The following is an 18,282-nucleotide window of genomic DNA, read 5'->3' as shown; positions in this document are numbered from 1 at the left end:
CCTACAAATGATAGGCACAGTAATGGGAACTCATTTCAGTCCAAGCTCTTCAAACTTATACATGGGAGCATTCATGTATCGAATAACCCACTCCAGAAGAGACTCTTTATATATAAGTGTTCTATAGATTACTTATTGCATGATATGAAAATGGGATTCTGAGGATATATCAAGTTTTGTTGAACATTTAGTCCACAATGATTTAGGTTATAATTCTTTCAGTTGGAAAGCCAAGACCCTAAAATGTTTTGGCCCCCAGCAGAACACTGATGCAGTCCAACACTTTGCAGTCAACTAGTGCTCAGGAAACTTTAACTGCCACATCCATGTTAACTGCTCTTCTCAGTTTATAATTGACCTACTTGTCTGCCCTTCCCAACTGCAATATGTTGCTTAAGCAATCTAGACATTCTGCCATAGGTTTATGTGAGTGTTCCAGAGAGATACATTCTGAACCCACCAGCTTTCCCCACATTGTCTCAATTAAGCCATTAATTTGTGCTAAACTCCAAAGATCTGTATATGTTTTTATCTTTTTTTCAGTTTTTGTAATGTTTTTTGCATATGCATGCTTGAGTCACAAAGGTTTGTTCCAGTTCCATTAATGTACATTTTAAATGCAATTTTAATGGTAGTGTCACTAGGCTGTCCAATCAACAATAAGCACTTATATTTTTATTTTACAAATTCTTTACTTTCTTCTTTCTGCAAAATAATTGTTATAATGTGACAGTAGCTGTGGAATATGTTAATTTAATAAGAGTTTAGATTAATCTGTGTGTTCTAAGGAAGCTGATATAATAGTATTTGCTGGCTAGAATCTGAGATCATATAGATTATACAATAAAAAGACTAATGTAAAGCCGAGTGTACTTGCAATTACCTAAATTAATTCATGGTGTTAATGTCAAATGTAGTTTTCCTTATTAAGTATTGATTTTTGGCATTTAAGTACCAGGAGGGCCTATTAGGTGAATATATATTATGGATCTATTTGACAAAAACTCAAACCTCATGTGAATTATTGTTTCTTCTAATATATGTAGCCACAGCCATTTTACTAGAAAATATTCACTTGCTAAGTGAGCTGCAGCCTGATCTATACTGTACTTGTAGATAGGAAGTACATCCACAAAAATTTAGTGGAAGGGCTCAAATCACACTAAATGCAGGGCCGTCTTTAATTTTGATTGGGCCCTGGGCAAACATTTTCTTGCCCCCACCCCTCCATTCTGAGACATACAAAAAATAGCAGGTAGACTCAAAATCAGTTTACTGCAGCAGATCACGCAGTGATTGCAATTGTTTGCCAGAGGTTACAGCCTATCCTTACTGCTCGCTGGGTGGTTGCTAGAGGTTACAACACATAATTTCTGCTTGCCGATTGGTTGCTAAAGGTTAATGCACATCATTACCACTTACTGATTGGCTGCTAGAGATTAAAGCAGATCACTACTGTTTGCTGTTTGGTTGCTACAGGCTAATACACATCATTACCTCTCACTGAGCAGTGTAGGAATCCTAAATAATTGAGCAAGTAAAGGGGCACATTAATACACATACTACAGGAGAGTGTCAGAGAGTGCAGACATACTACAGGAGACAATCAGAGACTGTCGACTTACTGCAGGAGACAGAGACTGGGGACACACTACAGGAGACAATCAGAGACTGCGAACATACTGCAGGAGACGATCAGAGACTGCGGACATACTGCAGGAGACAATCAGAGACTGCGGACATACTGCAGGAGACAATCAGAGACTGCGGACATACTGCAGGAGACAATCAGAGACTGTGGACATACTGCAGGAGACAATCAGAGACTGTGGACATACTGCAGGAAACAATCAGAGACTGCGGACATACTGCAGGAGACAATCAAAGACTGCGGACATACTGCAGGAGACAATCAGAGACTGCGGACATACTGCAGGAGACAATCAGAGACTGCGGACATACTGCAGGACACAATCAGAGACTGCATACATACTGCAGGAGACAATCAGAGACTGCGGACATACTGCAGGAGACAATCAGAGACTGCGGACATACTGCAGGAGACAATCAGAGACTGCGGACACACTGCAGGAGACAATCAAAGACTGCGGACATACTGCAGGACACAATCAAAGACTGCGGACATACTGCAGGAGACAATCAGAGACTGCGTACATGCTACAGGTGATGATCAGAGAACTTTTAGCAATGCACAGCTTGACAGTTGAATAACACAGCTCAGGGTTTAAGCAGTCAGGCATTTTATGGGTGCAAGGACATACCTGAGCAGCCAAACACACTACATACATTTAGAGGTATGTGGGCGGGGCTTCCATTCTCTGATCTCACTACAACAGCCGGGAGCTCTACCGATGCTTTGTAGGGGGGCCCCGTTACCCGTGAATTGGGGCCCCAAATGAAGGTTTTGCAGAGTGCACAGAGGACACGGGAGGCTGTATTCCCGCGCTAGCCAGCTGAGAGGGGGCCGGGCACTCCACTGACGCTCTGACCCCGCCCCCGTGCAGCCTGTATGCTCGGAACAGAGCGGCTGTAGTGAGAGCCAGTAAACAGAGTGGGAGCATCAGTGGATACAGAGGTCCGGGGGCGGGGCCGGGAGCTCCACTGACGCTCCCACTCCGATCACTGGCTCTCACTACAGCCGCTCTGTTCTGAGCATACAGGCTGTACGGGGGCGGGGTCAGAGTGTCAGTGGAGCTCCCAGCCCCACCCCCTCTCAGCTGGCTAGCACGGGAATACAGCCTCCTGTCCCGTGTCTTCTGTGCACTCTGCAAAACCTTCATTGGGGCCCCAATTCGCGGGTAGCAGTGCGGGCCCCCCTACAAACATTGGGCCCAGGGCAGGTGCCCCGTTTGCCCTGCGCTAAAGATGGCCCTGACTAAATGCTTTGGTGTGTTGTACTTATACAATCTGTTACCTGACCCTTTATTGGATAATCTTCCCTTCTGTTACATCTCTGGCCCTTACAGTCACCCTGAACCCCTGCTGCACTATTACTGCCATACTTATTGGACTACTGCAAGTTTGGTAATTATAGATGGTGCACATATTAGTTGTTATACGTTTATAAAAGTTTTGTTATGTAAATATTTGCCACTAAATATCACTAAATCTAGATTAAGGCTAGGTTCACATTACTGTGTGTCAGGAACAAGTGTAAGATCACAAATGTTCACACCCAGAGAAATGTCTTGCTCTTTAGCAGATGCACAGAGGTGCCATTAATTCTTAATAGCGCTCCATACATCAAAAAATTTGTGTTTTCACTTGTGCCAAACCACATGGTGTAACACCACCGTGTGGTTGGGTGCAGCGCAATTTTAAAAAGAGCCGGGACTTCTTTTTCTGCATTTCTCTTGTGTAGGGTAGTCAATTGAAATGAATGGGTTGCCCTACAAGCAGCATACAGCTGCACAGATGTGAACTGAGACTAAGGCTGCACACTATCTTTAGTAGTTAAAAAGTTGTTTTAAACTCAGTGTATAGTGGTTTGTGTATATCTGCTTAATTTATTATGATTAATACAGCTCCAACTATCTTTATCTTTTTAAGACACATAAATGAGCATTTTATCAAGTAAGTAGTTGGAGCAAGTTTTCCTTTTATGACTCTTTTTCACCTTACAGCAATATGGAGAAGGAGACATACTGTAGCCTTTTATTCTTCTCTCTCTTCTGAGATACTAATGTTACACTGCATCATTCTCCTCCAGCCATTAGGGGTAGACCTAATGCCAAGTCAGCCCAAAGACTGAGGATCCTGGGAATTGTGGTATGAGACAGCAGCCATATAATGGGATGAATAGGCTCCTTACAATACAGTGCCTATAGACTTTGTGCAATAAGAGAAGTGGAGAGATGATTTTTATTAAACTGTCTTCTGATAACCTGGACACCAGGAGCAGAGAGAGACATCGATAATGGGACTTAAAGCTTGCTTTCCAGGAAGAACCACAGCCTCAAAGAAAAAACATGTTATTACATGTTTTAAAACATTGTAAAAAGTAAAGAAAATACATGAATGGCAATAGATTAATGACAATTTTCCTCCAAGAAAGTAACACATCACATTAAAGCTGAAAGGTGTTATAGTTTCACATCTGATGTCCCATACACCCGATCAGAAATTCCGTCAGAAAAAACTTGGTTGGTTTTTCCGAAAGAACTCTGATCAAGCTTGCCTTGCATACACACGGTCACACAAAAGTTCTCTGAACTCTTGACCATCAAGAACGCGGTGATGTACAAGGCTACGACGAGCCGAGAAAATTAAGTTCAATGCTTTCGAGCATGCGTCAAATTGTTTCCGAGCATGTGTAGGAATTTTGCGCGTCGGAATTGGTACAGATGATTGGAATTTCCAATCGGAGCTTTTCCGACTGAAAAATAGAGAACATGCTCTCAATCTTTTGCTGGCTAGAATTCTGCCAGCAAAAGTCTGATGGAGCATACACATGGTCAGAATTTCTGACCAAAACCTCACATTGACTTTTGCTGGCAGAATTTCTGATCGTGTGTATGGGCCATTATAGTTATAAATAAGCATCATGTATCTACGCATTTCAGCAGAGAAATAGATTCATCAAGATACAATGACCTTTAATAGCTATACATAAACAAATGACTAATTATATCCCAATGAAGTTATTTCTCTATTGAAACGCGTATATTTATGGTGCTTATGTATGACTATAAGATGTGAAGCTATAACACCCTCAAACTTTAATGTCATACATGTTACTTTCTTGCTGCAAAATTGGCATTATTGTATGTTCTTTACTTTTTACAATGTTTTTAAAACGTGTAATAAAGTGTTTTTGTTTTAACTCAGTTTGTGATATTTCCTGGAAGGCCCATTTAAAGTTCCATTATCCATGTCTCTCTCTGTTCCTGGTGTCCAGGTTGACAGATGATAGACAGCTGAATAGACTATATCTTTAGGGATGGTGCTCTTTGGGAAGTGGTGGCCTGTTCATTAGGGGTGCAGGGGCAACGCCCCTAATCCATGCGCTCGGCCCCCAATCTACATGCAGGGTGCGGGATGCATGGATTTCAATGGGGTTTTCTTTTTCTTAAGCACATGATTAGAGCCTGAGGCTCTAATTGGCTTTAAAAAATGGTGGACTTGGGGAGCAGAGAACTACAGCCTGAGCCCACCTGGTTGTCTGACAATAGCGAATTATAATTTGCTCAGTTCTTCCTGCTTCTCCTCCCAGATAATCAGGAAGTGGGTTCTGAGACCCGATTGGCCAGGGAGTCTTAGGACTTCCTGTTCTTCCTTCGGCAAGCTGGAGCAAGGAGCAGCATCGGCTTCCTGAGGTAAGGCCATTGATCGCCGCTGTCTATCTCCCATGGGGGGGCACTAATCGCCACCGTCTGTCTCCCATGAGAGGAGCACTGATTGCCGCCATCCATCTCCTGCACGGGGGGGTCAGATTTGTTTGCCGCCCCTTCAAATCATTGAGCACCAGCCGCCACTACATCATGCCAGGTATTAATGAAAATGTACACCTCCATATGGATATTCGTCTGCCAGCGGCAGAACCATACTGGATGACAAATACATTTGCCTTTTCTTACTTGTTTTGGTGCCTGTTTTCATTGATGTAGCACTACTATTGGGAACTAGGTATTACTTTCACTGATTGCTTTGATATTGTATGCATACTCAACTTGGTGTGTCAGAGGGGATGGAATTTTTAAGAAGATTGAGGCAAAGAACAGAAAAACCCATTCTATTCAGCATCTTCTATGGGGGTAGCGATACACACCCTTAAAAAATAAGTTGGTTACATAGCTAGACAGATCAAGGTGCAATTTAGAACCTAAGTCTAAATATACAAAAGTCAGAGCTGTGATATATCCCTTATTAGATGGCTCAGTACAAAGATGAATTTTGTCACGGTCAGGGGTCAGGCACGGAGACCAGTAGTGATAGCAGTAGAGAGGCTTCCAATGCCTAACTGGATAAGTACACAAGCAGGGCACCCTGGCAGATGATGCATGCTCATCTGAGGTGTGGAATCTAAGTCCTAACTGGTATTCACCAGAGATCTTGATGCTAGAGATCAGTTTTGTTGTGTCCTTAGGATTGCCTTACCAGGAGGTGACAAGCTAGGGTCAAGTATCAGATATAGCAGGTAGGGATCAAGCAGAAGTCTAGTCAGTTAACAAACCAAAGATGAGTAACAAATGGTTGCAGACTGGAATTAAGAGAAAGCATAATTGAGGAACAGGTCAGTAACAAGGACAGCTGCAGGTACACAAAGGAGAAAGATATCAGCAGGAGAGAGAATAATAATTTGACAAACAGGAAAAACAGGAAATGCAAAGGCATGACTTATATAGGAAGTTCATGGGAGAATTTTTTCAACCACAAATTATTCTTCACCTTGCACCTCAATAGGTGGGGGAGTTTTCATGAAATGGTTTGAGCAAGGATACATGAAACATGGGGTGACATGGGGTGACTATTCATACTGTACAAAACATTTTAAGCAAAAAGTGACTGGGTTAATTTGAGCTGAAATCAGTAAAGGTCCCACAAACCTTTGGGCCAGCTTTTCACATGGAATATGTATCTTCAAATTTTTCATTGATAACCAAACTTTGTCACCCACATGAAAGGTAGAACGTGATCTGTGATGTCTGTCATCAGCTTTGTTTGCAACATTTCTGAGACTCCTTCAAAGTCGTGATCAATTTCTCTCCAGGCAGATAAGGAAGACCAACTGGATCATACCCAGTATTTAACCACTTCCCACCCGGCCAATGCATATATACGGCCGGGTGGGAGCCGTCTACTCCTGATAGGACGTTCCTGAACGTCATTCAGGAGTAGCGGGATCGCGCGCGCGTGCCCGCGCAGCGGCGCGATCCCGATGTGCTCGTGTCACCCGGACACGGCACATCTCAGATCGGCAGGAGGGCTCTGTGATTGGCCCTCCTGATCACATGACGGCCGTGTCCAATCACGGCCGTCATGTGATGTAAACAAACAGCCGGTTGCTAGGCAATCGGCTCTCCTCTCCTCACACGGAAGTCACCGCTGAGGAGAGGAGAGCAGAACGCTGCAGCCGGCTGATGATCAGTGAGTATGGGCTGCTTTTTACAGCTTTTTACTCACTGATCATCAGTGTAGTGTAAACACACAATACACCACACAGTACAAACACAGTCCCCACACATGTCCCCAAAACACACATGTCCCCAAAACATACATGTCCCCAAATAATAAAAACACATGTCCCTAATAATAAAAACATGTCCCCCACATATGTCCCACTAAAATCACATGTCCCAATGATTATCTGCACACATATGTACGTGATCACCTGCACACATATGTACATGATCATTTGCGTACATATGTCCGTGATCACACAAACCAATTATTATACACTTAACGGAATTTTTTTTACCAAAAACATGTAGCAGAATACATTTTGGCTTAAATTTATGACAAAATTTGATTTTATTGGATTTCTTTTCAAATAGAAAAAAGAAAATATTGTTTTTTTTCCAAATTTCCGCTTTTTTTGCGCTTATATCGCAAAAAAAAAAAAAAACGGAGTCGTGAATAAATAACACCAAAATAAAGCTCTATTTGTGCGAACAAAATGATAACAATTTCATTTGGGTACAGTGTAGCATGACCGCGCAATTGTCACTGAAAGCGCTAGAGCGCTGAAAGCTGAAAATTGGGCTGGGAAGGAAGGGGGTGAAAGTGCCCTGTATTGTAGTGGTTAAGGAAAAGGACATTGGGCAGTGGAGTTATGTTTAGAATTGTTATAAGCAAATTCTGCCATGGGAAGATAGTATATACTGTCTTCCTAAAGATAACTGACAAAACATCAAAGGTACTGATCCAGAGTGATTGGTCCTCTTGGTCTGACCATTAGACTGGGGATGAAAAGCAAAGGACAGATTAATTGTAACACCTAATGCTGAGCAAAATGTCTTGGAACATTTGGACTCTTGGAAGTTCTTTTGAAGCGGTCTTGTACATTTGGAGTTGCCTTCCTGGAGAGGCTCAGACAACATTATCAATAAGGCATTTATTGACCCAGGCTGATACAAGATAATAAACCTGCAAAAGAATAGGGACAAATGTGCTTGTCTAGAAGACAATCTCTTGGCACAGCAAAGGAATTCCAAATTTTCATGATCAGTGAAAACAGTTACAGGATGATAAGCCCCTAGTAGATACCTTCATTTGGAAAAGGCTTACTTAATTGTCAGCAACTCTTTATTCCCAATAGCATAGTTCCTTTTGGCTGAAGACCGTGCATGAAAATTAAGCACAAGGATGAAGCTACGTCTTATCTCTTCTTCACTGAGAAAGGAAAGCTCCCATGGCAGAGTCTGAAGCATCCATTTCATTCATAAAAGGTAGCTTGGGATCAGGATGTACAAAAATTGGTGAAGAAGTGAAAAGAGTCTTTAGCTTACTAAAGTCAGTCTTTACCTTTCTTTGTCTGCTGTTCAATCAATGCAATCACCTTAGAGAAGTTGGCAAATCCAACAAACTGTTTCTGGGGCAGGCCAATCCACTACTGCTTTAATCTTCTTGGGATCCATGCTCACTCCTTCTGGAGAAATAATATATCCCATTATCCAATTTATCCAGCTTGATTTAAAGTCAGCTTTTCCTTAAGCTTTCAAAGACAATGCAAGGATGCTTGCAATGATCCTACAGGTTATCAGAAACAATGAGAATACTATCCAGATATGCAACCACAAACTGGTACAACATGGTCCAGCAAATCACAAAAAACATAATTGATGAAATGTTGCAAATTTGCAGGAGCATTACAAAGGCCAAAATACATAACCATGGGCTCAAAATGCTCATATCTGTTTCTAAAGGCAGTTTTTCATTTGTTGCAAATGCGGACAAGGTTATACAACAAAGAACAGTGCTGCTCCTGCAGAAGACATCAAGTCTGATAAAACCCTTCTCTAAATTCTCATCAAGCCATTCTCTGAGCACCTTTAATTCAGGTTTTAATAGACTGAAAAGACAACCTGGAAGCAGTTCAATGGAACAATCATACGGGCGATGAGAAGGTAATCGATCTTCATTCTTTTAATCATAGACATCACATGTTATTGTGGAAGCGGGTTGTCATATGACTGGGTTATTATCACAATTACTTGTGACACCTTAATAGGTATAGAATTTGTTCAACAAGGTTCTCTACAATGTTCCTCACAATGGAGGGATGAAAAATGTATGGCCCCTGCTCCCTAGTTGATGGAGGGATTAAGGGTAAAAAAATCAAGGAATGCCCAGGATGACAGGACATTTTGGTGACTTAATCAGCTAATGAGTCTCATGATGGTCAGCCTCAAATCGGAGTACCAGAGGAACCTTATATGTCTCCATATCAATAGGGGCAGATTGATTGCTTTGGACAAATAATTCTATGTCCATAAAGTTTCCTCCAGTCACGGAGTCTATCATAGCACAGCAAGGAATTTCATGGTCCTTGGTGATAAGTTTAATAGGGATGACAAATTGAGACCCTAAAGAATTTGCCTAATTTCCTTATTGGATCAATGGGGAAATAGACTAGATAATTGCTTTTTTTGTTCAGGCACTATAACATCAGTTACAACAATTGTTCTTCTAACTTTGTTGGGACAATTAACTGCATAATGACCAGAGTCCCCACAATATAGACAAAAATTCTCCAAATGTCTTCTTTCTTTCTCCTGAGTAGAAATGGATCTCTTAAATGCATCAACCTGCATAGGTTTGGAATATTAGAATTTGGATAAATGTTTGGACCCTTCTGAACAAATGACTAGCAGAAAAACACATGCCACCATTACTTCCAAACATTCCTAGTCTCTTCTTCCTCCTTTCCGTAAGTCTCTAAACAGTTTGGATACATAATTATAGGAAAGCTGCAAGATCATTAGGAATCTCTACTTTGACAAGCTTAGCTTTAACCTGTTTAGAGGCGCTCTTGGTGGAATTGACTCTTTTACACTGCTGGGTTCCAAGTGGTATCTGAGATCCCACGTCAGAATTCAGTTGTGTACTCAGCAACAAAGCATCCACTCTGCGGCAAACTATGCAACTTTCTCTTACTGGGTAGCACTGAATTCCTGCAGCTCTGCAATCTGCTGCCTGAAAGAAGCAAAATGAAGACTGTGAACATATAGTGCAATAAAAGATATAGAATATCAGCTCACAAATGATTATGATCACTATTTCTTTTTAACAATAATTATATACCAGTATTAACTACACTCTTGTAAAGGCTGATTATCATCAATGTAATTTTCAGGAAGTCCCTTCCTGATTAAGGTGGCATTAAACCCAAAAAACGAAAAAATGTAAAATATTGCAGCTTACCAATCATTAGATCTGGTGGCTGCATTCATTTTAATTTTTGGGCCTTTTCATCACTTTTTTTCACCTGGTGATTTGGTCAGTAACACCCTTCCCTTATTAAAATGCCTACACTCTGGAAGAAGGAGCAACCGAGACACCTTTGGACAGCAGCATTGTCAGTCTTAGGGGAGGTGAGCATTAGACTATATTATCTAGATACACGAAACAAACTGAAGCTAAATCCTAGATTACACTTTATAAGCAGCTATAGCAACAGTTTTGTCCCTTTTGGGATAAAGGTTTTTCATAAATAAATAAAAGCTGATCATTGTGAGCAGTAAATAATGAGGATGTATGTCCTTCCACATAAACTGTACCTCTTTATCTGCCACCCTCTCTCATCCAGAGCACTCTAAAATGTAAGTATTCTATATCCAAAGGAAAAACTTTTTTTTTGCTTTAAATAGAATAGGGAAAGGATAGAAAATGTGTGAAGTTTAACTACTTGAAGACCAGGCCTATTCTGACACTTGTTAACAAGTGAAATTCAGCATTTTTTTGGTGGAAAAATACTTAGAACCCCAAATCATTATACATGTTTTTTTTAGCCTCTGCAATTTTTTATGTCACACGGTATTTGTGCAGTGGTTTTTCAAATGCGATTTAATTTTGGCTAAAATATACTTTATTGAATTTTAATACAAAAAAACACAATACATAACCCATTTTTTGTAAAGTATAAAAGCTGATATTACACTGAGTAGAGATACTAAAATTGCTCACGCTCGTGAATTGGCAACAAACTACAATATTCAAAAATCTCCACAGGCAACATTTTAAAAATTTTTACAGGTTACCAGTTTAGAGTTATAGAGGAGATCTAGCACTAGAATTATTGCTTTCGCTATAATGTTCATGGTGATACCTCACATGATTGGTACGCACACCATTTATATACGCTTGCATGGTCTACGTATGCTTTTGCTTCTGCTTGCGTGCATGGAGGGATGAGGGGGCTTTAAAAAAAAGGTAATTACCTTTTTTTTTTACACTATACATTTAATCTTTCTTATCACTTTTATTCCTATCACAAGAAATGTAAACATTCCTTTGATAGAAATAAGGCAAAACAGGTCCTCTTTTTAAGACATCTGGGGATAAGACCCCAGTTCTGTCCTCTACCCTGCATAAGATAAAAAAAGAAAAACATTGATCTCATGTTTTTCCAAAAATAAAATGGCAGTGATTACATCAGCTCTAACCAGAAGTGACGTAATGACATTGTTTTCTGGTCTCCTTGACCATAGAGATGGCCGAGGTCCTTCTGGTCCTTAACCAGCTCTATGATAACATGATGGCACTGCCGAATCAGATACCGGGTTCCTGAACGCACAGGAAAGCCTGGAGAAGCACATCTGGGCAGTGGGATGGGGACAAATCAGCTGCTAAGCTCGCTTTTAGATGAAAGAAGCATTCAACTGCAGCCATAACCCCAGTATAACCACTTAAAATCAATCATGTACATGTACGTGATTTGGCGGCAAGTTGTTAAGCATTTGTGTGCTGGGAGATTCACTCTCACTATTTGAGATAGAAAATTAGAATAAATCAAAAATGTTATAGTCATAATAAGAGCAAAAGTTGGGGAAAGCAATTCTTAAATGGAGATATCTATCCCTTTGACAACAATCTAAATTAGGAACCTCATTCACTTTGGGGAAATGTCCTTTATTTCCTATTGCTCCTCTAGAACAGGAAGTGAAGGGAAATCTCTCCAGACATGAGCAGTAAAAGGTAACCTGACAGGGCTTTAGCCCTTTCCTAATTTGTCTAAACTAAAAATGTTTTAGCTTTGTGTACAATTTAAAGAGGAGTTCGGCCTAGGGAAAAAAATGTAAATACTGTAGCTAGTGACTTTTAATATATTGACACTTACCTGTGCAGGGAGCCTGCAATGTCGGCACCCCAGCTGATTTTCAGATCGGCTGTTGGGTGCTGCCATCGCCATCTCAGGTAAGGAAAACCGACAGTGAAGCCTTTTGGCTTCACAGCCGACTCCATACTGCACATGTGCGCTTCATTTTCTAACTGACCTGGCGGCGGATGAAGGAGGAGGGGGGGTTGAACATTGGTGGGATTGCGCTGTGGCACATTGTCCCGGAAGTGGGGATGGGGACCTGTAAAAAAAGGTCCCCATTCCCCCCTCCCCCTGAAAGGTGCCAAATGTGGCAAAAGAGAGAGGGAGGAAGCAAAAAAGTGGAGGTTCCACTTTTGGGTGGAACTGCTCTTTAAGAATGAAAATGATAACAATGGACAACAGCTTCATTTTGTACCAGTTAGTCTTTCCAATTAGAATGTCTGAGCACTGTCAATATTGAGTGTTTTATCTATTTCATCCAAAAGTAATGATTCTTTTTACGACTCCATAAGGCAATGAAATCTGAGCTTAAACAAAGTCACCAGCTGGCCAGCATACTGCTTGTAGCCAAAATGGAAATCGCAGGCAATTTCCTAAAGTGCTGACAGATCTTTCAGACAGATAACATAAAAGATACATAAATATAAGCAGCCTGTAAAGTAACAACGCCATATTACAAGTATAGGGCATTAGCTGTCTACTCCAATTTTCTTGGAAAAAAATATACATAAAAGATTACTTCAAGTGGCAAAATACATTGAAACATCAAATTAATAAATGGTAGAGTATCAACAGCACAACTTTAAAAAGGCAAGTTCAATATATCAATTTAATATAGAGCTAACAGTTGAGACAGAAAGGAAAAATAAAGAAACCAGGCACACTGTAAACTGTATTCAAGCTTATATTATTGTGTTGAATCAAGTCATCATATAAAGCCATACTAAGAAAAATCTGTTGGGCTTATATCAGAAGGCAATAAGCATGGTGTAAACCAGAGGTCCTCTTTTACTAGATTTGTGTCATGAAATGGAAACATATGTATTTATTAGAGTTATTTATATATTGCCAACAATTTACAAAGTGCATATACATATTGTACATTTACATTAGTCCGTGCCCTTAAAGAACTTACAATCTATGGTCCATACTTCACATGCATATACATACTGGGACCAATTTAGACAAAAGCCAGTTAAACTACCAGCATGTATTTGGAACATGGGAGGAAACCCATGCAAGCACAAGGAGAATATGGAAATTCCATGCAAGTAGGGTTCTAACTGGAATTTAAAATAAATAACCCCAGTATTGCGTGGCAGAAGTGCAAACTGCTAAAACCAAATGTGTCACTTTGTTGTTTAAAGCATCTTTACTACTGTTTGAATACTGTATTATTCTGTGTGTAGCAGCATCCCCAACCCCCCCTCTAATACTTACCTGAGCCCCATTTCTGTCCAGCGACGTCCGCTAGTCCATCCAGGACTCTCCCTCCTGATTGGCTGAGTCACAGAAGTGGCACCATTGGCTCCCATGGCTGTCAATCAAAATCAGTTAGCCAATCAGGAGAGAGAGGGTGAATGGACACACAGAGCTGCAGCTCAGTCCGGGTGCCCCCATAGCAAGCTTCTTGCTGTGGAGGCACTTTACAGAAGGAAGTGGCCTGGAGCAGCGAAGAGGGACCCGAGAAAAGGAGGATCAGGGTTGTTCTGTGCAAAACCCATGCACAGAGAAGGTAAGCATAACATATTTGCTTTTTTTTAAAAAGAAGACTTTACAATCAATTTAATGTAAAAAAATTAAAGTTGCCATTTGTGTCCTCTGGGCCCCATTCAAGCATGGGACATGATTGAAACTGCTGCAATTTCTATATAACAGAGTCAGGGTCTTTGGCTTTTATAACACTTATACATTCTATATCACTCCCGTTTTAAAAATGTATTAATTATTTAATTACTTTGTGATTTTCACCTTTACCCTTTGTCTTTAACAGATACACAAAAATGAAGACTGCAACCAACATTTATATATTTAACTTAGCTTTGGCTGATGCTCTAGTGACCACTACCATGCCTTTTCAGAGCACAGAATTTTTAATGAGTTCTTGGCCTTTTGGGGACATTCTCTGTAAAATAGTCATGTCCATTGACTACTATAATATGTTTACCAGTATATTCACCCTTACCATGATGAGTGTTGACCGATATATTGCCGTGTGCCACCCAGTAAAAGCCCTGGATTTCCGAACACCACTGAAAGCTAAATTCATCAATGTGTGTATTTGGATGCTCTCCTCCTCTGTTGGGTTATCAGCCATTGTACTTGGAGGCACTAAAATAAGTGATGGTGAGTATATTTTCCATTTACATTGAATATTCCTACAAGTCTCTTTGTGAAGACACACAATCTGGATGTAAATGATAACATATTTCTCGTCTACAATAAATGAGTTGCTCTTAGAGCAGTGATAAGGATGGATTATCATATTTTTCATTATTTACACTTACTCCATGACCCATGGCAGACTGAATTCATTTGCACATAAATTCTAGTATCTGAGAAGATTCTTAAATGTGCAATGCAGGAAAAAGAATTGTCCTTTGCCATCAGTCTCTTTGATATTTGTAACTTGTTAGATTTAGGCTAATAAAATCTAGTTTCTGATGTTTTTCTCTCACATAACAATTCCTGTGTTATGTATATCACAATATTTCCATGAATAAAATCTGTAGATTTCCAGACAAAACTACAAAGTCTAAGCCCCTGTACACATGGTCGAACATTCCAACAACAAAATCCGTCGGATTTTGTCCGACGGATTTTGTCCGACGGATTTTGTCCGAAACTTGTGTTGCATACACACGGTCGGACAAAGTTGTCGGAAAATCCGATTGTATGTAACGTGATGACGTTATTTCGTTACGACGGGACTACGTTCAGGCTAGTAGCCAATAGCTTTGGTCTAGGAATTTGATCTGAGCCTGCGTGGCACTTTGTTCAATCAGAATTCTCTACACACAATTGGACAAAGTCCGATCGGATCATGTTGTCGGAAAGTTTTATAGCCCAGCTCTAAAACTTTGTCCGTCGGATATTCTGATGGAAACAGTCCGATGGAGCCCACACACAGTCGGATTATCTGACAACACGGTCCATTCGGACATTTTCCGTCGGAATGTCCGACCGTGTGTACAAGGGCTAAGAGAGGAAGTTATGGTGGATTTATGGTGTGAAGTTAGCTCTTTCTTTATGATGGTAACTTTTGAAGGGTGATATAAACCTATATCTGTACCAGTTTGGTCCTACCTCTTGTAACGTGATGAGCTTAATTACATAGAAACCTTTAGGCTTTAAGACTCCCAGGGAACTTGAAGATATTTAAAGGTAAATATTGAGCCTCCAGTTGATTGCATTTTATTACAAGTTTTATAACTTTGAGCTGAAAATGCACTTTCAGATTTACCAAACAACTACTTACAACCATAATAAAATGAACTTATGGTTTGCCCATGCAGGCAAAGCAAAATTTTTGTTTTGGTTCCCCCGTGCCTCATACTTACCTTGCCTCCTGGCCACCAGGAGTGGAGAAAATAATACCCTGTGTAAAAAGTCACGACTTGGAGTCTACACAAGGAGTCTCTCCTGACCTTTGTGCGGCAGCTCTGGATTCCTGAGATGCCGAATACATAAAACCAGAAAGCTCACCATGAAGAGAAGTGTGTGGAAGTTTCATGTATGTACCTATGCTTCCATAGGGAATGAAGGGAAGGCAAGTGTTAATAGCTGCAGGGGTCAGCATTAATGTAAACCTACTGTTTAGCTCTGCATGAACAAAACACAGTGAATGCCCAGCCAACATTTTGTTTTAAAAGAGAAGTATGTTTTTTTTCTTCTCATAAATCATACATACCTAGGTGGATGCATCATGATTCCAATGCTGCATCTGTCCCCTGGCGGCTCTAAGACCGAGAACTGAGCAATCAAGAATCGCTGTTTTATAATGAAAAAACGTGATAAAAAATGATGTGGTTTAAAAAAAAAAAGACCACTGATCGCTCAGTTCTCCTGTGAGCAGAGGGCTGATGACTGTTAGTCACCACTGTCTGCTTTGCCCCCCACCCCAATGCTCACTGAAGCCATGGGCTATGGCGGAGGCGGGAGCTGCAGGCTCAGCTTGCTAAAAGGCCGAGCTGGGTACCATCCAGGCTCATGGGTGGATCCCGACCATATGGTCACGATCTTTCCCCAGCCTGTACTGGCTCTGTGATGTTAGCTGACAGCAGGCTCCAGCCCGCTGTCAGCTGAAAACAGGTCAAAGAAGTGCAGAAGGGACTGCACTCCTGTATACCACAGAAGTACAGCCAAATGAGCTTTGGCTGTATTTCTTTAATGTTTTGAATGGAGTAGGAAAATATTACAACATCTTCCGTATTTTACTGCTATCTGGGGCTCTATTAATTCCCCTCACTTTCTGTCCTACTTGCCAGACAGGAATTGAGGTGAGCTTTCCAGGGGCAAAACAAACAGAAATAACGATTTTTTTTTTATAGGATAGTAGGAAAAGGCTAAAATTCCAGCTTGCTTTGTAGGGCTGTCTGCATTCCTGTTGTAGACTTTCCCTGATGACATGCCTAATCTATGATGTACCTGAAAGACATAGTAGATATCATCAAGTGAGTGGGCACCAGGGAAGATGTTTTTTATTATTTATAAGTGCTGTGCAATGACTTTTTTTTCTTGCTGTAATTCTGCTAAGTGGGTTGGCGTTATGGTAAAATGCTTAAATTTCTACTCATAGATCTGCTTTCAATGGCAGACTTAGAAATACAGAAATACCTTAATCACTGAAAGAACCAAGTACAGTGTTTACCTCTGTTACAATTTTCCTTCTCGGAATGATGTTTATTAATAAAATACCTTCTACTTTGTACGTCCTATTCATGAAAATAACTGCATATATGCAGAGACATGAAAGATCTGTTCATAACTGCATATCATTATTGTGTTTCACTCTAATTACAGGATTTTATTTATGCACAATAAACTCTGCATCAAATCTAATTTGTGTAGCAGAGCAAACACATACATATACACTACAATTAATTACCCATCATATTGCAGGAGAAAATACACGTACCTAAAGAAAACCGAAATGAATAAAGCTATATTCTCTATACTTGCATGCTTGTAAACATAATTTCCTGTAAACAAAGTGTTTTATATATATATATATATATATATATATATATATATATATATATATATGGTCCAGTGTATTTATTAGAGTTGAATGTCACTGAGATGGTCCAGCCTATCTACTCAGTGCTTGTCATTTTTATTTTATGCAGTTGACTCCTTGTTCACATAATCCCTTTGGTTGCTGGTTTTCATATTTTTTGTATTGCTCTAAATCTAAGCCTCTTTTTCTTAGGTGTGTTGTCATTGACAATTGTATGCATGTTTGCTGCTTCTTATCAAAGTGTAGATCAGTGGTAAATGCTTTGGACATTACGTTTGTTGATCAGATTCAACATTCCTTTCTTATTCATTATAATGTGATACGTTATAATATTACATAAATTAAATACTCTCATTTGATGTAAAAAATAAATAAAATAAAAGCTACTGTGAAAAAGAAGAACATTTATTTTTTGCCAGCAGAATCTTCACATCCAAGACACTTTTGGTCAGGTGTCCTTGGTTTTCTTGCCATGCACTGTGGTTCTATTCACCATCCCTAATGTGTCCCATAGTGATGTAGGGACTGGTAGATGGAACCACAGCAATTAAGTATAAACTGTCTTCTTTTGCAAGCTTTTTTTAAAATATATATATTTTGTTTATGTGATACAGTCGCATCCAAATGTTGATAGACATTGAATGATAATCTCTGTATCTAAGCATTTTTTAGCTAGACTGGTTGACTGCCCTTTGTCTATGATGCACTCATGCTCATACTTAACAGGCACAAGAAATGTTTTTATTATGCTTCACAGTATCCT

The 18,282-nt window shown here is 40.1% G+C and overlaps 1 protein-coding gene across 1 annotated transcript in view; it reads left to right on the top strand.

Annotated features, from left to right (window-relative positions):
- OPRK1 (opioid receptor kappa 1) overlaps positions 1 to 18,282 on the top strand; it is a 133,778-nt gene that overhangs the window by 97,131 nt on the left and 18,365 nt on the right. The window contains exon 3 of the mRNA XM_077492692.1: positions 14,274 to 14,626. Within this exon, the coding sequence (XP_077348818.1) occupies positions 14,274 to 14,626 (353 nt within the window). The remainder of the gene's footprint in view (positions 1 to 14,273; positions 14,627 to 18,282) is intronic.

This window comes from Lithobates pipiens, unplaced genomic scaffold (assembly GCF_037356315.1).
Source record: "Lithobates pipiens isolate NorthernLeopardFrog02 unplaced genomic scaffold, aLitPip1_a1.2 Scaffold_19, whole genome shotgun sequence".
In the NCBI taxonomy this organism is placed as follows: domain Eukaryota; kingdom Metazoa; phylum Chordata; class Amphibia; order Anura; family Ranidae; genus Lithobates; species Lithobates pipiens.
The sequence above is the reverse complement of the archived record's forward strand: the minus strand, read 5'-3'. Positions and strand labels throughout refer to the sequence as shown.